At 40.3% G+C, this 25028-nt stretch overlaps 1 protein-coding gene across 3 annotated transcripts in view; it reads right to left on the bottom strand.

Annotated features, from left to right (window-relative positions):
- XRRA1 (X-ray radiation resistance associated 1) overlaps window positions 1-25028 on the bottom strand; it is an 80411-nt gene that overhangs the window by 16684 nt on the left and 38699 nt on the right. For 2 of the 3 annotated variants that reach the window (XM_061202865.1, XM_061202863.1), the window contains 3 exons: window positions 24189-24406; window positions 12864-12904; window positions 9412-9537 (listed from right to left, as the gene is read on the bottom strand). In XM_061202865.1, the coding sequence (XP_061058848.1) occupies window positions 9412-9537; window positions 12864-12904; window positions 24189-24406 (385 nt within the window). Of the gene's footprint in view, window positions 1-9411; window positions 9538-12863; window positions 12905-24188; window positions 24407-25028 lie in introns of those variants that run through there. The other variant, XM_061202864.1, reaches the window with a different exon arrangement.

Here is a 25028-nt window from a genome sequence, read left to right as displayed (position 1 = left end):
TCAATGCAATCCCTATCAAAATATCAATGGACACGGGGGGAAGGGGAAGCTGGGATGAAGTGAGAGAGTAGCATTGACATATATACACTACCAAATGTAAAATGGATGGCTAGTGGGAAGCTGCTGCAAAGCACAGGGAGATCAGCTTGATGCTTTCTGATGACCTAGAGGGGTGGGATAGGGAGGGTGGGAGGGAGACACAAGAGGGAGGGGATATGGGGATATATGTATACATATAGCTGATTCACTGTGTTGTACAGCAGAAACTAACACAATATTGTAAAGCAATTAAACTCCAATAAGGATATTAAAATTCAAAAAAAAATATGAATGGCATTTTTCAAAGAACCAGAACAAACTATATTAAAATTTGTATTGAAACACAAAAGAACCCAAATAGTCAAAACAGTCTTGATAAAGAATAACAGATCTGTAGGAATCATGCTCCCTGACTTCAGACTATATTACAAAGCTACAGTAATCAAAACATTATGGTACTGGCATAAAAAGGGACATCAATGCAACAGTAGAGAGAGCCCAGGAAAAAACCATGCACTTATGATCAATTAATCTATGACAAAGGAGGCAAGAATATACAATGGAGAAATGATAATCTCTTCAAATAAGTGGTACTGGGAAAACTGGACAGCTAAATGTAAAAGAATGAAGTTAAAACATTCTCGAACACCATATACAAAAATAAAGTCAAAATGGATTAAAGACCTAAATGTAAGACTGGATACTATAATACTTTTAGAGGAAAACAAAGGCAGAACAGTCTTTGACATAAATCATAGCAATATTTTTTTGGATCTGTTTCCTAAACCAAAGGAAATAAATGCAAAAATAAACAAATGGAACCTAATTAAACCTACAAGTTTTTGCACAGCAATAGAAGCCATTGAAAAAAGGAAAAGACAACCTCCTGAGTAGGAGAAAATGATATGACCAATAAGGGATTAATATCCAATATATATATAAATAGCTCATACAACTCAACATCGAAAAAACCAAACAACCCGTTTAAAAAATGGGCAGAAGAACTGAAGACATTTTTCTAAAGAGCAAATGCATATGGCCAACAGGCCCATGAAAAGATGCTGAACACTGCTAATCATTAGGGAAATGCAAATCAAAACCACAATGAGATATCACCTCACACCTCTCAGAATGGCTATCATCAAAAAGAACACAAATATAACAATTGTTGGAGAGGATGTGGAGAAAAGACAACCCTCATGCACTGCTGGTGGGAATGTAAACTGTACAGCCACTGTGGAAAACAGTATGGAGGTTTCTCAAGAAACTTAAAATAGAACTACCATTGACCAAGCAATTCTACTCCTGGGTAAATATCTGAAAAAAACAAAAGCACTAATTTGAAAAGGTACATGCATCCCAGTGTTCATAGCAGCATTGTTTACAACTGGCAAGATACGGAAGCAACCTAAGTGACCATCAACAGATGAATGGATAAAGAAGACGTGGTATATACACACACACACACACACAATGGACTAATACTCAGCCATAAAAAAGAATGAAATCTTGCCATTTGCAGCAACACGGATGGACTTGGAGGGTATTATTTTAAGTGAAATAAGTCAGAGAAAGACAAATGCTGTATGATATCACTTAGTTGTGGAATCTAAAAAATACAGGAAACTAGTGAATATAATAAGAAAGAAGCAGACTTACAGATATAGAAAACAAACTAGTGGTGACCCATGGGGAAAGGGAAGGGGGAAGGGGCAATATAGGTGTAGAGAAGAAAGATGTATAAACTATTAGGTATAAAATAAGTTACAAGGATATATTGTACAACACAGGGAATATAGACATTATAGTAATTATAAATGGAGTACAACCTTTAAAAACTATGAATCATTGTATGGTACACCTGTAACTTATATAATATTGTACAGCAACTATATTTCAATTAAAAAAAATTTTTAAATTGCATCCAAAAAATACCTAGGAATCAACTTATCCAAGGAAGTGAAAGCCTGTATTTGGAAAACTGTAAAACATCGATGAAGGAAATTAAAGATGATTCAATGAAATGGAAAGATATCCCATGCTGGAGGATAGGAAGATTTTAATATTGTTAAAATGGCCATACTACCCAAAGCAATCTACACATTTAATGCAATCCCTATCAAAATACCCATTACTTTTTTAGAGAACTAGAACTACTTCTAGAGAACTAGAAGAAATAATACTAAAATTTATATGGAATCACAAAAGACCCAGAATTGCCAAAGCAGTCCCGAGGAAAAAGAACAAAGCTGGACGTATAACCCTCCCAGACTTCAGACTATACTATAAAGCTATAGTAATCAAAAACAGCATGGTGTTGACACAAAAACAGACACATACATCAATGGAACAGAATAAAAAACTGAGAAATAGAGCCACACACCTACGGTCAATTAATCTACGACAAAGGAGGCAAGAATATAAATGGAAAAAAGACAGTCTCCTCAGTAAGTGGTGCTGGGAAAACTGGACAGCTACATGTAAAAAAAATATATATATTAGAACATTCTCTTGGGAACTCCCTGGCAGTCCAGTGTTTAGGACTCCATGCTTTCACTGTCAAGAGCCCAGGTTCAATCCCTGGTTGGGGAACTAAGATCCCACAAGCTGCGCAGCGCGGCCAAAAAAAAAAAAAGAACATTCTCTTACACCATATACAAAAATAAACTCAAAATGGTTTAATCACCTAAATGTAAGACCTGAAATCATAAAAGTCCTAGAAGAGAACATAGAACACTCTTTGACATAAACTATAGCAATATTTTCTTGCATCACTTTCCTAAGGCAAAAGAAATAAGAGCAAAAATAAACAGATGGGACCTAATTAAACTTAAAAGCTTCTGCATAGCAAAGGAAACCACTGACAAAACAAAAAGGCAATCTGTGGAATGGGGGAAAATATTTGCAAATGATGCAACTAACAAGGGGTTAATATCTAAAACATACAAACAGCTCATACAACTCATTATCAAAAAAACCCAAATAATACAATTGAAAAGTGGGCAGAAGATTTGAATAGACATTTTTCCAAAGACATACAGATGGCCAACAGTCGCATGAAATATGCTCAACATCGCTAATAGAGTAATGCAAATCAAAACCACAATGAGATATCACCTTACATCTGTCAGAATGGCTATCATCAAAAAGTCTACCATGGGACTTCCCTGGTGGCGCAGTGGTTAAGAATCTGCCCGCCAATGCAGGGGACATAGGTTCGAGCCTGGTCTGGGAAGACCCCACATGCTGTGGAGCAACTAAGCCCGTGCGCCACAACTACTAACCCTGCGCTCTAGAGCCAGTGAGCCACAACTACTGAAGCCCACATGCCTAGAGCCCATGCTCTGCAACAAGAGAAGCCACCACAATGAGAAGCCCACACACCACAACGAACAGTAGCCCCTGCTCGCTGCAACTAGAGAAAGCCTGCGTGCAGCAACGAAGACCCAACACAGCCAAAAATAAATAAATAAATAAAATTTTACAAATATTAAAAAAAAAAAGTCTACCAATAACAAATGTTGGAGAAGATGTGGAGAAAAGGGAACCCTCGTATACTATTGGTGGGAATGTAAACTGGTGTTATTACTCAGCTATAAAGAAAATGAAATAATGCCATTTGCAGCAACATGGATAGACCTAGAAAATATTACGTTTAGTGAAATAAGTTAGACAGAGAAAGACAAATGCTGTATGATATCACTTATATTGGTATCTAAAAAATAATATAAATGAATGTATATACAAAACAGAAACAGACTCACAGATACAGAAAACAAACTTGTGGTTACCAAAGGAGAGAGTGAAGCAGGGAAGGACAAATTAGGGGTATGGGATTAAGAAATATAAACTATTATATATAAAATAGATAAGCAACAAGGATATACTGTACAGCACAGGGAATTATACTCAGTCTTGTAATAACCTGTAATGGAATATAATCTGCAAAAATATTGAATCACTATGCTATACACCTGAAACTAACACAATATTGTAAATCAACTATAATTCCATAAAAAAAAGAAATATGGAGACTTAAATTTGACAAGACTTGGATTAGATATGGGTGGGGAGGAGGGGTGTACACGAGAGAGAAGTATCAAAGACGACAACCAGGTTTTGGCTCAAGTACCTGAACGGAGTCAATAGCTCAAGTAACTCAGCTACTGACTACGAAATGGAATCGTGGAAGAACATCCATTTTTGAATTGATAAGATCATTAATTCACTTTGGATATGTGTTTTTGGAGGTGCCTTTTAGACCTCCAAGTAGAAATTCAAGTAGACAGTAGATACACTGGTCTCGGGTACAAAGGAGTTATAAGTTTGTGAGGCATTGGTCATGGGCAATGCGTATGTGAAGCCAGCCTCGGGAGAAAACACAGAGTAAGAGGAGAAAAGGGACTCAAAGTAGGCCTTGAAGGACTTTGACATTTGATCATCTAGACCAGGGGTCAGCAAACCTTTTCTGTCAAAGGCCGGATAATAAATGTTTTAGGCTTTGCAGGCCATACGGTCTCTGTTGCAACTACTCAACTTTGCTGTTGTAGCACAAAAACAGCCATAGACAATTCATAAGTAAATAAGTGTGGTGACTCTTCCAACAAAACTTTATTTATGGACTCTGAAATTTGAATTTCACATAATTTTCATGGGTCATGAAGTATTATTCTTCTTTTGATTCTTTCAACCATTTAAAAATGTAAGAATCACTCTTAGCCAAAGAATATACAAAAACCAGGGTCAGCAGATAGAGCCTGTGGGCCAAAATATAGGTCCCTATCTGTTTAATAAGGTTTCGTTAGAACACTGCCATGCTCATTCACTTATGTATTGCCTTTTGTGCTACAAGGGCAGAGTTGACTAGTTGTGACAGAGTAATATATTTACTATCTGGCTCTTTTACAGAAAAAGTTTTGCTGACTTCTTATCTAGACTGTAGAAAAAGAGGGAAGGAAGATGAATCTACGAAGAAACCTAATATGTGTTGATAAATGACTATATAATGATGGTTAAAGAGGGTGCAGAGTCGCTTTTGTGCAAATCAAGTAGTCAAGAAGCAGTCACCACAAAATGGGGGATGGAGAATTTAATTTTGTCAGGATGCAAAATTACATCCATCCAAATCAGGTAGCTAAAAAGTTGAAGAAAGTTACAATTAAAACTGGTGGAGGGACTTCCCTCATGGCGAAGTGGTTAAGAATCCACCTGCCAACGCAGGGGACACAGGTTCGAGCCCTGGTCTGGGAAGATCCCACATGCCGCGGAGCAACTAAGCCTGTGCGCCACAACTACTGAGCCTGCGCTCTTAGGGCCCGTGAGCCAAAACTACTGAGCCCACGTGCCACAACTACTGAAACCCACACGCCTAGAGCCCGTGCTCCACAACAAGAGAAGAAGCCACCGCAATGAGAAGCCCACGCACCGCAACGAAGAGTAGCCCCCACTCGCCGCAACTACCGCAGGCAGCAAGGAAGACCCAACGCAGCCAAAAATATAAATAAATAAATTTATATAAAAAAAAAACTTGTGGAAAGTTGAAAGATACTCAGGGCACGTGTGTCATATTTTCTGTGAAATTAAGTCCCAGCTGAAAGATACGGGCTTAGGATTCTGGCTGATTATTTTAAGCAGAATTTGACCATCAGGTTAGCCTGTTCCTTATAAGGTGAGTTTAATGCCCCTGGAAATAAATTCAGATTCCAATGACACCTTGAAATTTCTGCCCAATTTTTTATTGGGTTAGGGTGAATATAACTTAATAGTCAAACTTATGAAGTAAGTAAATATTAGTTAAAGGTGGAGTGAAAGTGATTATTTTACTTTTGGCACAAAAATTACTAGATTTCTAAGTGAATATTCTAGATGTATATAAGTTCTGTTTGAAGGCATAACTGGTTTTAAAATTTTTAACTTTAATAAATTGAATATTAATTTCAACACAGGTTGCCTGAGTACTCCTTGACATGATCAGAACATCACTCATTCATCTCATAAACATACTGAGCACCTAACATGTATCAGGTGCTATTTGAAAAGATGATGAAATAGTTGTAAGCAAAACAAAGTCACAGCTCTCAAAAGAACCTACATTCTGGCAGTAGACAACTGATCACAGACAAAAAGATATATGTAAGGGGAAAAATGTTTAAAAACTCAAGTGAAATGTAGAAAAAAGGAAAGACTGCTGCTCGCCTCCTAACAACAATATAAAAACTGAATAACCTACACCTGCACAACTTTTCTTGAGTCCAACAGAGAGCTAAGGTCTCGGGGCAATCAAGTGGCCTGAAATATAAGGAAAGTAGGGCACCTCCAAGGAGGGATGGGACACGGACCCTGGCTCACCTGTGGCAGAACGTGGGAGGAAGAGATGATGAGTGCCATTTAAGTATGTAAGAAGAAGTCAGCTAAAATTTTTAATGAATTGCTAAAGGCCAAGTGTGGGCTACAGTAGGAGAATAGAACTCCTGAGAGCTGCAGACACAAGGGGAATTCACGCCCACTAGTAGGCAAAAGACTGGACACAGTGAGGGAGACTGGAGAAAGCCTTCCTTGGGGTGTAGGCCTGGAGGAGGAGAGCAGCTGCCATTGTAGGAAAGGCAGGAAGCCCTGCCAACCCTGCTCCCTAGTGAACAAAAGCCTTAAGTTGCTGAGGAAGGTCAGCAAACCCTGTTGGGCCCAGGCCCCTGCATCTGGGGAGAGAAAAAATTAAAACCTGCTACTCCTGGGGTAGGGGAGGAATTCAACCTGGCCCATTACATTAGAAGTCGCCTACTGCTGGGACAGGGGTAGGACCACTGAGAAGGGTCCATCCTTGAGACACAGGAACCCAGGGCCTACTTAAGACAGGGGTTGGGCCCTCCCACTGACACCCTACCACCAGACTAGCAAGCACTAAGTAACAAGCAAAAGCAGTCACTGCTGGGGGAGGAACAAGAGTGTGGAGATAAACCCTCTGAGGTTTAGGAACACAGAAAAGGCTGCAAGATGAGGATAGAGCAGGAATGCTGAGAAAATGCTGCAGCATCCCAGCAAGAACCAACTATATGCTGTCTCAGTGAGATACACTTTAAATACAAAGCTATAAGTAGGTTGAGAGTAAAAGGAAAGAACGATACACCATGCAAACAGTAAGCATAAGAGAGCTGTGCATCTATACTAAAATCAGACAAAATAGACATTAAAACAAGGAGTATTATTAGAGGCAAAGGAAGACAAGTCATAATAACAAAAGGATAAACACATCAAATAGATATAAAAATTCTAAAGGAATATGTACCCGAGAGTAGAGCTTCAAAATACATGCAGCAAAAACTGACAGAACTAAAGGGAGAAATAAACAAATCCACAATCATGGCTGGAGATTTTAGCATACTGCTCTCAATAATTAACAGAACAAATAAAACAATAGTACATAAAAGATCTGAGTGACACCACCAACCACCTTAACTTAGTTGATGTTTATAGAACACTATCCCCCAAAACTGCAGAATATACATTTTTTTCCTAAGTGCACACAGAACGTTCACCAAGCTAGAATATAGGGTGGACCATAAAATAAGTTTAAATAAATTTCAGAAGAATGAAATCTTACAGATTATGTTATCTGACCACAACAGAATTAAATTAGAACTCAACAAATAAAAGTTATCTAGAAGATCCCCATGTATTTGGAAATAAAACAACTCACTTCTAAGCAACCCAAGGGTCAAAGAAGAAATCACAAAAAAATAAAAATATTTTAATTGAATGAAAATCAAAACACAATTTATAGGACGCAGCTCCAACAGTGCTTAAAGAAGATATTTATAGCTGTACATGCTTATATTAAAAAGAAGAAAGGTCTAAATCAATGATCTAGTATTATACTATTTATGAATCTAGAAAAAGAAGAGCCAATTAAGCTCATTGTGAGTAGGACAGAAATAAAGTTATGAGCAGAAATCAATGAAATGGAAAACAGACTATAGAGAAATCCAAAGAAACCAGCACCTAGCTTAGTGTTTTTTAAAAAAAAAGTCAATAAAAGGGATAACTTCTAACTATTTTGGATCAATAAAATAAAAGACACAAATTACCAGTTTCAAGAATGAAAGGAGGACCCATAATACATCTATGATCCACTGATTTTCAACAAGGGTGAGCAGACCACTCAATGGGGAAAGAACAGTCTTTTCAATAAATGGTGTTGAAGGACTTCCCTGGTGGTGCAGTGGTTAAGAATCTGCCTGTCAATGCAAGGGACACGGGTTTGAGCCCTGGTCCGGGAAGATCCCACATGCTGTGGAGCAACTAACCCCGTGCGCCACAACTACTGAGCCTGCGCTCTAGAGCCTGCAAGCCACAACTACTGAAGCCCGCGTGCCTAGAACCCATGCTCTGCAACAAGAGAAGCCACTGCAATGAGAAGCCCGTGCGCCACAACAAAGAGTTGCCCCCGCTCGCTGCCACTAGAGAAAGCCCGCGCACAGCAACGAAGATCCAATGCAGCCAAATATAAATAAATTTATTTAAAAAAATAAATAAATGGTGTTGAGAAAACTGCATAACCACATACAAAAGAATGAAGCCGGACCCCTATCTCACACCATATATAAAGATTAACTCAAAATGGATCAAAGACCTAAATGTTACAGCTAAAATTATAACTCTTAGAAGAAAACACTGGGGAAGTTTGGTTGTACTAATCACTTGCCTCAGATGGAATGTAAGCAGAGTACCTTAAAAGTTGCCTGCACTTCACACCTGAGTAGGGCTCAATTAGTGGGGTTTACTGGAAGTTTTATAGGACATGGCTGTTGGAAAAATACGTTAACATAAAACATGTTAAGGAAACACATGTTAAATCTGTCCCATGCACTTTACATCTGCTGTTCCCTTAGGCTAGAACATTTCTCACTTCACTCTACCCTCACTCTTCACCTCACTAAACTCACTGATTCCCATCTCAGCTTAAACACCACTCTGTGGAGAACCTTCCCTGATCCCAAATATTAGGTGAGACCCCCTGCCCTGTCACATACTTCATAGCACTGTGCATGTCTTCATAACACTGAGCAGTCTTATATTGTGATTATTTGTCCAGTATCAGTCTTCAGATTCAGAGGCTGAATCTTTCTTTGCACAGCTGTATCCCCAGTGCCTAGCACAGAGCCTGGCACATGTTAAGTGCTAAATCAATATCTGTGACTGAATGGATGGACTCCTGCCTTGGCCTGCATGCCCTCTGCTTCTCCCCACCCTGAGAGTTCCTGAGCCTGCATACTGTTGATGCCGGGAACGGGAGGGTTGGCTTTCAGGCCAGAGCAGCTCACACCCCACCCTCCCGTCTGTGCCCCTGAGGAAAGAGGTAGAGAAGCAGAGAGTCACCTTGTTGTAGGCCAGGCTAAGGTACCTCAGCTCTGGGAAAGGCAGGGCCAGCATCTGGTTCCTCGCCTTCAGTGACTTCACGGGAAGAGTCTCGAATATGGGAGGAAGTGCACATACCTTGGTTGTCTTAGAAGGAAAAGAAAGTCAAAGTCAAAGTGCCCTGGTGATAAGAAGTGGGCCAACAGACCCTTCCTAGGGAGTGTGGTGGAAAGAATGACCATTCTAGAGAGGCTGGGTCAAAAGAGACATCCAGGGTCATAAGGGGGGATGTCACCAAGGGCCCAGAGTTCTAGCTCCAAGCTTCCTATGTCACATGGTGAGCTAGTTCGCTGGTACCCAAACTTCCAGTTTCAAGTTCTCCGAAGCCGAAGTACAATACAGCAGTGTACTGCTGCTGAGGCTCTTTGCTCTCACCTCCCACTTTCTGCCCTATAGCGGCTTACCTTGAACTTGCCCCTCTATACAGTTGGGTTAAAGTTTCTCCAGAAGGTGAAAGGGCAGGGCTTGCATTGTTAAGGGGACTTTTCCTAGTGAGGAGATGGAGCAGGAGTGACCTGAGCCTTGAACACCTGCTCTGATGGGCTAGTCCACATCCTACAGTGGAGGCTCTTCGTTCCGAAATAAAACAACAGCTAAGTCCTGGACGATTTCAGGCAGGCTGTGGGGCCTGGGTGTGGCCAGTGCATCTGGCTCACTTGCAGCGTCATGGTCTCTCAGCACAACTCAGCCTGCCTTAGGGTCAACATGTTTGATCAAGTAGAAAATGGAAGTCGCTGGATTAACCATGCCAAACTCAGTTCACTCACTGATTCCTTGAGTTAGATGGAGCCAAAGGACATCACAGGGTAGATGCTGGGCTAATGACTGGGTTCAGATGAACTAGATACATCTAAGTTCCATTAATTGCTGTGTAATCTCGAGCAAGTCACTTAAATTTCCTTTGCTCATTCAATGACCATTTGTGGAGCACCTACTTTTTTTTTTTTTACAGCAATCCCTTTTTATTTATTTTTTATTTATTTATTTTTAAATTTTTGGCCGCACCCCACGGCATGTGGGATCTTAGTTCCCCGACCAGGGATCGAACCCACGCCTCCTGCACTGGAAGGCAGAGTCTTAACCACTGGACCGCTGGGGAAGTCCCTGGAGCACCTACTATTGGCCAAGTATTTTTGTCCCCTCCTGGGGTCCAACTTGTACAGCCACAAGTGAGACGGATGAGTCATGGGTGACAGTAAAACAGAAACCAGTGATGGTGCTTGGGAACTCTCCTCTCAAGAAAATCTGAATGCAATCTCCAAGAGGCTGAGTGGAATGTGGCGGCAGTCTGGTAAGGTATCTCCTCAACTGTGCAATTCCCTACCTGGAGCGAGGCTGTGTGAGCCAAAGGGGGCAAGTCAGACTGGAGCACAGAGAAGAAAAAGCCAGACAGGCTTGGGGGTTATCTAGCCCTGTCCAGGGGCAGGAATGTCCTGATCTGAGGGCATGACTGGCTCTGCTGGGGACAGAAAGGGCCCTGTCTTAGAGGGGGATGTATCTGACATTGATAGAGAGGCCGCTAAAAGTTTCAACCATTCAACTCACTCTCTACATTCTCAGATGCCACACAGTTGGGATCTGAGCACTAAGCAACCTAATTCTGTGGCCATAAGCCCCTCTATCCCTTATGCATGCCCTTGTGTGACCTTGCTGCTCCTCCCATTCAGACGTGGAGTCTGTATCTCTAATCCCTTGAAACTAGACTGGCTGCTGTATAATAAAGAATTTGTCTGGTCTTTGTCCTGGGTTCTTGGCACTGACCTTCTAAAACCCTTGGAATCTCCTGAGTGATAGGAATGTCTTTGTTATGCATGACCCTTGGATCATACCTGAGTTCACGCTAATGAGATGACTTAGTATGGCGGCTGGTCATACTATAAAGACAACCACGTGATCAGAGGATTGGAGTTTGAGCCAGCCTGACCTCTGGGGAAGGGAGAGGGGCTAGAAACTGAGTTCAATCATGTGGCCAATGGTTCGATCAATCGTGGCTATGTAATGAAACTCCAATGAAAGCTCTGGACACTGAGGCTCAAGTGAGCTTCCTGGTTGGTGAACACATCAGATGTGCTGGGAGGGTGACACACTCTCATTCCACAGTAAGAGGGCAAAGAGGCTTTGCGTTTTGAACCCTCCCAGCCCTCATTATGTGTCTTTTTATTTGGCTCGTCCTGATTTGTATCCTTTATAGTCAAACTGTGATTGTAAGTATAGTGCTCTCCTGAGTTCTATGAGTCATTCTAGCAAATTATTGAACCTGAGGGGATCACTGGAACTTTAGAATTTATTGCCAGTAGGTCAAGTAGCCTGGGCGCCCCCAAACTTGCAGCTAGTGTCTAAAGTGAGGGCAGTCTTATTGGGGACTGTGCCCTTAACTTGTGGGACGCATGCTAATTCCAGGTGACTAGCATCAGAATTGTACTGCAGGAGTATACTGGCCTTATGACTCGCTTTGATCAACAGAAAATGCCATTGTTTGAATTTCAGAGCCTTGCTCTCTTGGAACCCTGATGCCACCAGGCTGTAAAGAAGTCCAGGATGAAAAGACAACAAAAGATGCCAAGCCGTGCCAGCTGTCCATGAGTCCAGCTCCCAGCTAACCAGCCAGCTGCAGGCATGTGCCCTGGCTAAACACCAATAGAACCACCTAACCAACCCAAATAATTGTGAGAAATAATAAATTGCTATTGTTTGAAGTCAACAATTGTGTTGGTTTGTTAAGTGGCAATAATATAGCAATTGATATAATTTCTCACCCAGTTGTATGTGTGGGGAGGAGGTATACTGAGTCGCGTCCCAAGGATGCAGGTTGGCTAACTGTATAGTGGTACTTCTTACTATAAATGAATGAATGAATAAATGAATAAATAAATAAATTTTCAGTTACCGTGTCAGTCTTTGTGAGCTTGCTTAGTGAGCATCTACCCTGAGAGAAAAGACAATTTTCTGTGCTGACAAAAATCAAGTGTCTAGGCCTGTGACACCAAGGATTAGACCCCGGATGGTGGTGTGTTTGGCCAGGATCACTCTAGCTTTGGGTTTTTTTTTTTGTTTTTCTTTTTCACTCTAGCTTTGGGGCGGGGGCTCTTGTTAGGGAGCTATTGGGCTTCATCCTGGTGGCAGCCTCACTTCAGTGCCAGCTTGATCACTTGAGGCAGCAACCATTACTACTGAACAGCATCTGAGAACAGTGGAAGCTAGTCTGTGGGCAGTGTGAGGTCTGGGACCTGTCTGTTGAGTCCGCTGCTGCATCTCCATAGGCCAGCATAGTGCCTGGAACATGGTCGGTTCAGTGAATGCGCCTCCTCAGTGTTATATATGTAAATGTCTCTCATGGCTCCATTAACCTATTTTTGTTTATTAAAATTAATGTTCTGACTCAAGGATGCAAATATAAAGTAGGCAGTTCCTACCTCTGAGGTTGAAAATCCAGGATAAGATGAGAACACAACCTCTGAAATAAAAGAGAAACAGAATGAAGGTTGGTGAGAGTACTAACTGACCCCCAGACAGGCCAGGGTCTGGGTCTACCACCCATTGTATGCAGCAGGGTACCTCCTAGAGGGAGTACTCATTGGTCCTGAGCTTCAGTGCTAACTGGGAAGAGGAACAGCTGCGACATGTGTCAGGTAATAAGCCCTTTGCGCTTAGAAAAAAATTCAAACTCCTTGGCCAGGCTTTTGAGGTCCTGCCTGATCTGGCCCCTGCCTACTTCTCTAATCTTATCTCATGCTACCCTGCCCCTCACTCACTATATTTCAGCCACACTGACCTTCTTCCTGACTTTGCAACATGCAAGCTCTTTCGAGCCTCAGAACTACTGGGCAGTCAGTATCGGTCAGAAGGCAAACCAACTGTCTTAGAAGAGAAAAATGTATATAAAAGATAGTCTGGGGGTCTTCCCTGGTGGCGCAGTGGTTAAGAATCCGCCTGCCAATGCAGGGGACATGGGTTCGAGCCCTGGTCCCGGAAGATCCCACATGCCACGGAGCAGCTGGGCCCGTGAGCCACAATTACTGAGCCTGCGCGTCTGGAGCCTGTGCTCCGCAACAAGAGAGGCCGCGATAGTGAGAGGCCCGCGCACTGCGATGAAGAGTGGCCCCCACTTGCCACAACTGGAGAAAGCCCTCGCACAGAAACGAAGACCCAACACAGCCATAAGTAAATAAATAAATAAAATTAAAAAAAAAAAAGATAGTCTGTCAGAGGATTTGAAAATACTATTTGTTATATTAGTACAAATAGAGTGTGTTAAGACAGTGAATTCAGGAGAGATAAGTAACTAAGGAGGAGGCTGCAGAGTGATTTCATTCTTGGGATCATCAGACGAAGATGAGCCAATAGAGAGCTCAGTTCAACCTAATAAAGCAAAGCATCTGCTGGGACTGGATCCTGTGCAGGGACCGCTCACCTTTGCCCTGACTAATGGGATCCCTTCCACATGTTAATGATATTATGCTGAGAAGGTTACATTAAAATGAAATAAGCAATAGTATGGGTGGAACAACACATGGCATAAACAACTCCTATGACAAGGGTCTGAAAGGAATTTGGGAAAGGTTTGTGCAAAGAACAAAGTAGGAGTTAGCTGAAAGATGGGCCGTGGTCACAAGTGTAGGTGCTAAGCAGTGATCTTCTGGGCAGCTAGAGAGCCCCCATATCTAGAAAGATGAACTGAGGTGCACTCTATCCAAACTCATGTCCTGGCCCTCCCCAAAATTACAGGAAGCAACTCCAGAAACCAGAACGTGCATTCTTAAGTTTCAGACTGGAGACTGTTCAAGAGAAAGATGCACAATCAAGCACTTCCTAATGTCTGAGGAAAATTAACAATATGAAAGAAAGTTATGAAATATAAAAGAAGAACTAGCATCTGAAAAAACCAAAATTTAACCAAAAGAATAAGAACTTTAAATAGAATAATTAGTGTCCTCTAAGGAATTCAAAAGGCTATTTCATTCTAGAACAAAATCAGTCATTATGGAAGAGAAACTATTAATAATTTTGTAATTTTAAAGTATGATAATCAAATAAAAGATTTAATAAATGTGTTGTACAGAAGAAAAGACCCATTTGAAGAGCTAATTCATAAAATGGAGAATGGAAAGGGGATAAGAAAGAAAAATTTTCCAAGATGATGGAAACCATCTTGGAAAGAATACAAAGTATCTAACAGGATAAACAAAAAAGAACTGCACACCCAGATGCATCTTAGTCAAATTTCCAAAGGAAAAAAGGGAAATCTTAAGAGATTCCAGGGAGCAAAAATAGGTTTCCTACAAAGGGATGGGAATCAGATTGGTGTCAGACTTCTCATTGGCAGCAATGGATTTAGAAGGCAATGGAGTAATATCTTCAAAGTTTTCAGTAAAAATTATTTTAAGGCTAGAGTTCGCTATTCAGCAAACTAGCATTCAAGTATGATAACAAAATAAAGGTAATTTTGGATATTTCATGGGCTGAGAAAAATCTACTCTATGCAAACCCTCTTTGAAAGAATCATTCAAACAGCAAAATGAAAAGCAATACAGAATAGGAAACTATCTTTGTGACTATGAGAAAGGGAGATACTTCTCAAACAAGAACCCAAAGGCATAAACCATAAGATAAAATTGTATAGATTTGGTGTGATGGACTGAACTGTGTCGTTCCCCCCAATTCATATGTTGAAGTCCTAACCCCTAGTACCACAGAATGTGACTGTATTTGGAAACAGTGCCTTTAAAGAGGTAATTAAGGTTAATAAGGTCATTAGGATAGCCCTAATTCAATACGAAAGGTCTCCTTGTAAGAAGAGGAGATTAGGACATAGACAATTCAGACAGAGGGATGACCAAATGAGGATACAGCTAGAAGGTAGCCTTCTATAAGCCAAGAAGAAAGCCCTCAAAAGAAACCAAATCTGACAACACCTTGATCTTGGACTTCTAGCCTCCAGAACCGTGAGAAAATAAATATCTGTTGTTTAAAACAAATAGCCTATGGTATTCTGTTACGGCAGTCTTAGCAAACTAATACATTTAGGTAAATCAAAATTAAGAACTTCTCTTCAAAATGTCATCTCTACCATTACAGATGAAGTAAACAGACAGGTGATGACAGAATAAAAGAAGAAATTGAAAATAGTAAAACTATCAAGGGATATGAAATAGCAATTCATAAAAGTTGAAAACCAAATGGCTAAGTAAATGAAGAAATACTTAACATCACAAATATTTAGAAAAATGGAAATTAAAACAATGAAATATCACTTTATACCTACAAAATAACAAAACTTAGAACAATTAAAAAGTTGCGGAATATCAAGTGCAGGCAAGGTTGTAAGGAAACAGGAACCCTGATGTACTACTGGTGTGAGTGTACACTAGAGCCACCATTTTGAAGAACAATCAGGTGGCACTTATTTAAACTACATATGCATATATTCTGTGATCCAACAAAATCACTCCTAGGTAAATATTCCAGAAGAACTCTGGCACAGAGGTATATGCAAGAAACATACACAAGGTAGGCAACCTAGGTGTCCATTAGCAAGGGAATAGACGAATTAAAGTGTGGTTAGAGCATAGTGTGGAATATTATGCATTAGATAAAAGGAAAGAACTGGATGGGCATACAGCAATAAGAACAATCTTAAAAACAGTGCTGAGTGAAAAAACTTAAGTAACAGAATGAGCTCAACAGCATATTACCATTATATAAACTGAAAACACATTACACACAAAATAATATATACTTTACAAGATACATCCATATATCCAGGAAAATATACCCAGCAAAAAAAACCAGATACTTACATGAAAATGGGAAATGGGGGTAGGGAATAAGAATGAAGGAGAAAAAATAAAATAGGGCAAGAGGAGCTTTACAAAGACTAACGGTTAAAGTGCTAATAACCTGAGTTTTATTATTAAATCAACTCTCTGCTCCTAAGTTATACACAGACACACAATAGGGCATGTAAGAAGGAGGAAGATCTGAGATCTGAGCAGCCGTGGTGAGTACAGAAGTAAGTAAAACTAAGAGTTCAATCTCTCAGTGTAATTGTCGATGCATAATTTAAAAAAATTAAAACCACTCAAATCATTATTAGTGTTTATTACTTTATGGGAAGTGATGGGGTAGGGTGGAGTAGGTAAACACATATTAAGATTTTTTTCTTATTAAAGAATAACACTTGGATTTGGTTGATTCTAGGTATTGATAGACAAAGGTGAGTTTAAATATGTGGATTAAAAGGTCTAGGGTAACTATTGAAATGGAAATGAGATGTATAACTTTAAACAACTAGAGAAAAAGTAGAATTAAAAGAAAACTCATTCAGTGCTCACAGGAGGCACAAAAGAAGGAAAAAAACATGGTAAATAGAAAACATATGGAGAAGGAAATCAAGATGGTGCAGCAGAGGGACGTGGAGCTCACCTCCTCCCACAGCAGTTCTCACAGAATACCTACTAAAAGCTGGCAGAAGATCTCATACAACCAAAGCTGCAGGAAACATCCCCATGTAACCAGGTAGGAGGAAGGGAAATGGGAGAAGAAGAGGAATTGGGATGGGACCTGCACGCTTGGGAGGGAGCTGTGAAAGAGGAAAGCTTCTCTTACCCTGGGAACCTCCTTCACCAGTTGGGAGGTCCGCCAGGACAGACAAGGAGATTCAGAGGCCCGAGAGGAGACTGTGGGAGCTGGCCAGCAGCCCCACAGTGTAGAGACTGACCAGCACAGATGGTCCTGGCCACGCTGCTGCATTTCCCAGCCCGAGACACGCGCCTGCTGGTGTGTGCGTATTGGGTGCTGAAACTTGGGCTTCAGAGAACAGACCCTGGGAATTGGCTGTGCGGAGACAGCCCGAAGCACCTGGAGCATGGCCCAGCCCGCAACTGGGGGCACATGCAGGACAGAGCGTGAGTCCAGCAGAGGAGCCCCACTGTCAACACGGGAAAGGAGGGGCATGGGTCCACCATAGCAGCCTTATTGTCAGCGTGCTCACAGCAGGTGTGGCTCTGGTCGCCGCAGGTTCTGTGCACTTGGTGGGCCCATGGGCAGATGCACGCCTGAGGGATGTCTGAGCTGATTACCGGCAATCCCACTGCTGGCGCCCAGGATGCAGCTCTGGTGGGTTCTCACTGGCGGACTTGGGGGCCAGAACTGCACACACAGGCCTGAGGGCCATCTGAGCTGACTATCTGTGGGCTTAGGGGACACAGTTCCTGCAGGTTTATGCGCCAGTGGCTTTGTGAGAGCACATGCGTGCCTAAGGGACCTCAGAGCTGAATACCAGAGCTCCTAAGCAGAGGCGACCACCCAGGACAATGCCAGCAACAGTGACCTCTGTGGGCACTCACACCGGGTGGCAGGTGGCATCATAGAGTCACACGTTCTGGCAGACAGCTCCTAGGGAAGAACACCCAGTGGCTCTTTTCCCAGTAGGAGTGCTCCAGTCCCGCTTACCTCACACCACAGCTTAGAACCGGATCTGGGGGCTTCTACTCCAACAGCTGGGGAGCAGACCCTGCCCCCAACAGGGCTGAGACAACCAAAAAGCAAAGAGGAGGCCCCGCCTAATATCCAGTGCAGGCTCTGGTCACCACAACACCAAACGCACCCCCTCTATCAAGGGGACAAAGGCCAGCAGACCTTTAGGAAAGACGTGGCAGGCATCCATACTAAACACAGCCCTCGTACCAAAAATACTGGACACAAGCAGGCTACACAGGGATGCTCCCACGTGAAAACAGCCCTTCAAGACCACAGTAGATAACTGTTTCTCCTAAATTCATAGAGTCTGAGATATACAAGAAAAATGAAAAAGCAGAGGACATACAGGTGGCCAACAGGCACATGAAAAGATGTTCAACGTTGCTAATTATTAGAGAAATGCAAATCAAAACTACAATGAGGTATCACCTCACACCAATCAGAAGGGCCATCATCTAAAAGTCTACAAATAATAAATGCTGGAGCAGATGTGGAGAAAAGGGAACCCTTGTACACTGTTGGTGGGAATGTAAATTGGTGCAGCCACTACGGAAAACAGTATGGAGGTTCCTTAAAAAACTAAAAATGGAGTTACCATATGATCCAGCAATCCCGCTCTTGGGCATATATCCAGAAAAGATGAAAACTCTAATTCAAAGTGAAACATGCACCCTCAATGTTCATAGCAGCACTATTTACAATAGCCATGACATGGAAGCAACCTAAGTGTCCATAAACAGATGAATGGATAAAGAAGATGTGATACACACAAATAGAATACTACTCAGCCATATAAAAGAATGAAATAATGCCATTTGCAGCAACACGCACGGACCTACAGATTATACTAAGTGAAGTAAGTCAGACAGAGAAAGACAAATATATGATATCACTTATATGTGGAACCTAAAAAATAGTACAAATGAACTTATTTACAAAACAGAAACAGACTCAAAGATATAGAAAACAAACTCATGGTTACCAAAGGGGAAGAAGGGAGAGGCATAATTGGGAGTATGAGATTAACAGATGCATACCACTATATATAAAGTAGATAAACAACAAGGATTTACTGTATAGCACAGGGAACTATTTTCACTATCTTGTAATAAACTAAAATGGAAAAGAATCGGGAAAAAAGAATATATATACATATATATGTATAACCGAATCACTCTGATGTACACCTGAAACTAATACAATATTGTAAATCAACTATATTTTAATTTAAAAAAGGAAAAAAAAAGAATATATATTAAACATTTAAAAAAAGAAAATATACACTACTGATGATAGAAATAAATCAAAACATTAATAATCACAATGTGAGTTAAATTCTTCTATTAAAAGAAAAAGACCCATATTGGGGAAAATAGGAGGGTTATAGTGTTTTTGAGATATTCCAAAATAAGTGTTCATATCAAACAAAATGGAGGCCCAGGCTGAGGCTGAAAGTATTAAGATAAGGTGGAGTATTTTACAGTGATTAAAAGATACAATGTACTAGGTAATAGTCATGATCCTCATAATGGAACTGAACCAATTTAATAATAAAAAGCGCCAGAAACATAGGAGATACTGACAAACCCAAAATAGTGGTAAGAGACTTTAATATACCTGTTTCCAAAGTTAGCAAACCAAGTAGACACAAAAATAATCTTGGGGAAAATCTGAATAACATAATTGTGCCAATTATTAAGCTATTATTTTTTACTTCCAAACCCACCCTTCTCTATTCTGCTTTGGGATGTTGGAGCTGGGGTTCTGAAAACCATTTTTCTGCTTTGCCAGCTGCTTTCCTGTTAGACTCTGACAATAGGGGTTGGGGCTAGAGGGAGACTGCAAAGCTGGAAGAGGAAGAAGAGGCTTGCTTCCACCAGTCTGCTTCCCATGGGTTTCCCAACTGCTGGTGATATGAATGTCGCTGGAGTAATGTCACTTCATCCCAGCTTCAGCAAGTCTCTCCCCAGCAGCAGCTGAATCCAGTTTGCAGTATTCCAACCTTTATAAACCAGCTTCAGGGATACCAGCAGCAGCCAGTCAGTCTCCTCCTTGCAGAGATTTGGGGTCTCAGCTCCATGAGGCCCCTCTGAGCTCAGGGACACCAGCAGCCAAGCTCTAAAGGGCTTCTCTTCCAAGCTTCTGAATTTTAATAATTCCAACCTTTTCCCACAAAGGAAAGCCCAGGCTCAGATGGCTTCATGGTGAATTCTTCCAAAATTTAAGGAAGATATATAATCTCAATCTTATACAAACTTTCCCAAGCAACAGAAAAACAGTGACTATTTCTCCAAACGCATTTTATGAGGCAAACATAACTTTGATTGTAAATCCTGACAAGAACATTATAACAAAAGAAAATAATATACCCACATATCTCCTGAACATAGATTTTAAAATCCTTGACAAAATATCAAACAGCAAGTTAAATCATGACCAAGTGGGGTTTATCCTGGGAATGCAAGGCTGGTTCAACATTCAAAAATTGATATAAAATAAACAGGTGGGATTATATCAAACTAAAAAGCTTTTGCACAGCAAAGGGAACCATCAGCAAAATGAAAAGACAACCTACTGTATGGAAGAACATATTTTTAAATTCTATATCTGGACAAGGGGTTACTATCCAAAAATATATTTTTAAAAAACTCAGAAAACTCAATAGCAAAAAAACAATCAAGAGGATATGAATAGACATCTTTCCAAAGAAGACATGCAAATGGCCGACAGGTACATGAAAATATGCTCAACATCACTAATCATCAAGGAGAAGCAAATCAAAACCACAATGAGATATTACCTCACACCTGTTAGAATGGCTGTTATCAAAAAGAAAAGAAATAACAAGTGTTGGCGAGGATGTGGAGAAAAGGGAACCCCCATGCAGTGTTGGTGGGAATGTAAATTGGTGCGGCTATTATGGAAAACAGTATGGAGGTTCATCAAAAAAACTGAAAACAGAACTACAATATGGTCCAGAAGTTCCACTTCTGGGTATTTACCCAAAGAAAATAAAATGCACCCTTATGTTCATTGCAGCATTTACAATAGCCAAGACATGGAAACAACCTAAATGTCCATCGATGGACGAATGGATAAGGAAAATGTAATTTTATATATATGTACACACACACACATATGTAAATTATTCAGCCATAAAAGAGAATGATACCTTGCCATTTGCAACAACATGGTTATGCCCTGAAGGCATTATGTAAAGTGAAATAAGCCAGACAGAAAAAGATAAATACCATATGATCTCCCTTAAATGTGGAATCTAAAGAAAAACACAAAAACCAACCCAAACCAAAACAAAAAAATTGAGCTCATGGATATAAAGAACAGACTGGTGGCTGCCTGAGGCAGGGGGTGGGGGGTGGGCGAAATGGGTGAAGGGGGTGAACAGGTACAAATTCCCAGTTATATATGGGAATGTAATGAATACAGCGCGGTGACTATAGTTAACAATACTGTATTGTGTACTTGAAAGTAGCTAGGAGAGTGGATCTTGAAAGTTCTCATTATATGAAAAAAATTTTTTTGTAACTAGGTATGGTGACAGATATTAACTGAACTTAAAAAAAATCAGTGTAATGAACCATATTAATAGATTAAAGAAAAATCACATGATTGTCTCAATAGATGCAGAAAAAGCATTTGACAAAATTCAATACCCATGCGTAATAAAAACTGTCAGCAAACTAGGAAAACAAAGAAATTTCTTTAATCTGATAAAAGGCATTTACAAAAATATCTACAGCTAACTCATAATTTTGAAATACTGGACAGTTTCCCCCTGAGGTTGGGAACAACACAAGGATGTTCACTATCACCACTTCTCTCAACATCTTACTAGAAGTCTTAGCCAGTGAAATAAAGAAATAAAAAGGCATAAAAGGCATAAGATTGGTAGAGAATAAATGAAATGGTCATTATCTGTAAACATCATGATTGTGAACATAGATAATCCGAAAGAAACTGCAAATGACTAAAAGTGATAAGTGAATTTAGAAAGGTTACTGGATACATGTTCAATATTGGAAATGAAATATAAAAAAGCAATACCATTGATGATAGCATAAAGTAGACCAAATACCTAGGAATAAATCTAATGAAAGATATGCATAACCTTGCCATTGAAGCCTACAAAGCATTGCTGAGAAGAATTTTAAAAGATCTAAAAAATGGTAGGATATATTATTTTAATGAGGCAATTCTCTCCAAATTGGTCTGTAGGTTCAATGCAATTCCAATCAAAATCCCAGCAGGATTTTGTTTGGAAGTTGATAAACTGATTCTAAAATTTGCATAGAATTTGCATACTGTTTGTATGCAAAGGTCTTACAATACCTGTAGCAATTTTGAAGAATAACATCACAGCTGTAGAATTTCACCGTCAGTTGTCAAAACTTGTTACAAAGCTACAGTCGTTTAGATACATACACTGTCACCCACCTTACCACAATGCCTCCCCAACAACTCAGTGGGGAAAATGATATAGTCTTTTCAACAAATGGTGCTGGGTCAATCAGATATCCATATAAAAGAGTTAACTTTGACTCTACCTCACACTATATACAAAAATTAATTCTAGATAGAACATAGACCAAATGTAAAAACTAAAATAATCAAGCTTCTAGAAGGAAATATAGAAAAATATCTTCATGGCTTGAGACACGCAAAAAAGTCTTGATCAGGAAATAGAAAGCACTAACTATAAAGATTGATGAATTGGATTTCATTAAAATTAAGAACTTCTGTTCACCAAAATTCACCAGTAATATGAAAAAGCAAGCCACAGACTGAGAAAAGATTTTTGTGATATACGGATCTACCAGGAACTTGTATCCAGGATACATAAAGGACTCAAATCAACAACAACAACAAAAAGGATACACAACCCAATTTAAATACAGGCAAGAGGCGAATAAGCACTTCCAAAAGAGGATATCAAAGTGACCAATAAACATATAAAAAGGTACTCAACATCATTAGTCACTTGAGAAATGCAAATCGAAACCACAATGAGATATCACTACCTATCTACCAAAACCAGTAAAATGAAAAAGACTGATGGTACCAAGTATTTGTGAGGATATGGAATAACTGGAAATCTCTTACATTAATATGGGATTGAAAACTGCTACAACCCCATTGGAAAAGTATTTGGCAGTATCCACTAATGCTAAACAAACTTTTACACTCTGCGGCTCGGCAATTCCACTCCTGGGTATATACCCAACAGAAGCAAGTGCTTATGTCCACCAAAAGATGTGTAAAAAATGTTCACAGCAGCTTTATCCATAATAGCTCCCAAATAGAAATAACCAAAATGTCTATCAACAGTAAAAAGTGTAAATAAATTGTGGTATAAATGGAATAAATAAGAGAAAAAAAAAGAGTGAACCACTGACATAGGCAACAACATGAATGAATCCCACAGATTTAACGTTGAGTGATACATGAATTTCAAATCAGGCAAAACTCATCTGTGGTGACAGAAGTCAGAACAGTGGTTATTCCTAGAGGAGATACTGATTGGGAGGGTACCACATGGGATGCTGAAAACGTTCTATATTGTAATATGGGTGATAGTTAAAAGAGTATATATATGTAAAAACTCAAGCTCTGCACAAGATTTCTGTATTTTACTCTATGTAAATTATTCCTCAATTTAAAATAAATGTTAAGGAAAAACAGTGTGGTATTGGCACAGTAATAGAGAATTAGATCAGTGGAGCAGAATATGTAATCCACAAATACACTCATGCATTAAAGGGATTTTGGTTTATAGTAAAGGTAACGTTTCTTTCATTTTCTGCCTCCAAATGTTGCCATCTGGATGTGATTCTTGGGACTGTGGTAGCAACCTTGAGACCTCAATGGGAACCAGCCTAAAACAACAAGCAAGAAGGACAAGCAAGCAGGCCAAGGATGGAGAGGAGAGGATGGAAAGAGCCTGAGCCCCTTGAGAATATCAATGCACCCCAGAATTAACCATGTCTGGAAAGCCTTACTTCTCAGTTTCTCGTTATTTGAGATAAAAAGGAAAAAATCCACTTGTAACTGGGTTGTAAAACCATCTTGACTGACAGAACCAGTTAGGAAGTCATAGAAATAGTTCATGTAGGACTGTGATCTCCCCTGGCCCAGCAGTTGAAAAGCAGCAGCTCCCCAGGGAGCCACAGACTCTCAGAATAAACTCTTGGAAGCTTATTCACACCATGGGGCTAGCATCTGCAACAAGTGGTATCACTAACCTGTCCGGTCAACATCCTTTTTCATGGGCAGTACAGTATAATCCGGTTGGTCATCTGAGGCCTCAAATATCCACGACTTGGGCTGCAGCATGGATTGGGGCTCTTTCCTGGGACTCCCCCTGCCTCCAACCCAGTCTCCAGACCCATCTCGGAGCTGAACCTGCTGTAGGTATGGGATCCGGAAAATCTTGTTTTGGTCCAGGCTTAACTTCTTCAGTCTTCAATTAAGGAAAGTGAATACAGAATCACAGCAGTAATGATACCTCAGGGACATTTACCAAGCAACTTTAGGGAAAGAACATGGAATCAGGCTTCTACAGTTACTCCTCTTGGGTGACCTTGAGCCAGTGACTTACCCTCTCTGGGCCTCAATGTCCCTATCTCTAAAATGGGGATAGTATTTATTAACCTTTCAAGGGTCTTGTGAAGATTAAATGAGACAATATGTAAACGTTGCCACAAAGTAGTGTTCAGTAAATGGTATTTGAATCCAAAGTAAATTTTCCAGGGATCTAAAACTTAACCATTTAAATGCCAGCATTTCATTACTTTAACCAAATATAGTCAGCCCTCCATATCTGTGGGTTCTACGTTGGTTGAATCTGTGGACGCAAAACCCAGATACAGAGGGCCAACTACAGGTAGAGCTCAGAGTTTAACTTACCTTTCTGATTCTGATTCTTTTTTTTTTTTTGGCTCCTCTCTTAGGGTCAGGATCCCATATCTCCTCCTACCCTCCTTTCTCTTTACTGCTTCTAATCCAGTCACATGATCAGAAATATCTTTACTGATGCCTCACTTTTTTGGCTTGAGCTAAAGCTCAGAGGGGAGATGACTTAC

This window comes from Eubalaena glacialis, chromosome 10, assembly GCF_028564815.1.
Source record: "Eubalaena glacialis isolate mEubGla1 chromosome 10, mEubGla1.1.hap2.+ XY, whole genome shotgun sequence".
Classification (NCBI taxonomy): domain Eukaryota; kingdom Metazoa; phylum Chordata; class Mammalia; order Artiodactyla; family Balaenidae; genus Eubalaena; species Eubalaena glacialis.
This window is presented reverse-complemented; position numbering and strand designations above follow the sequence as displayed.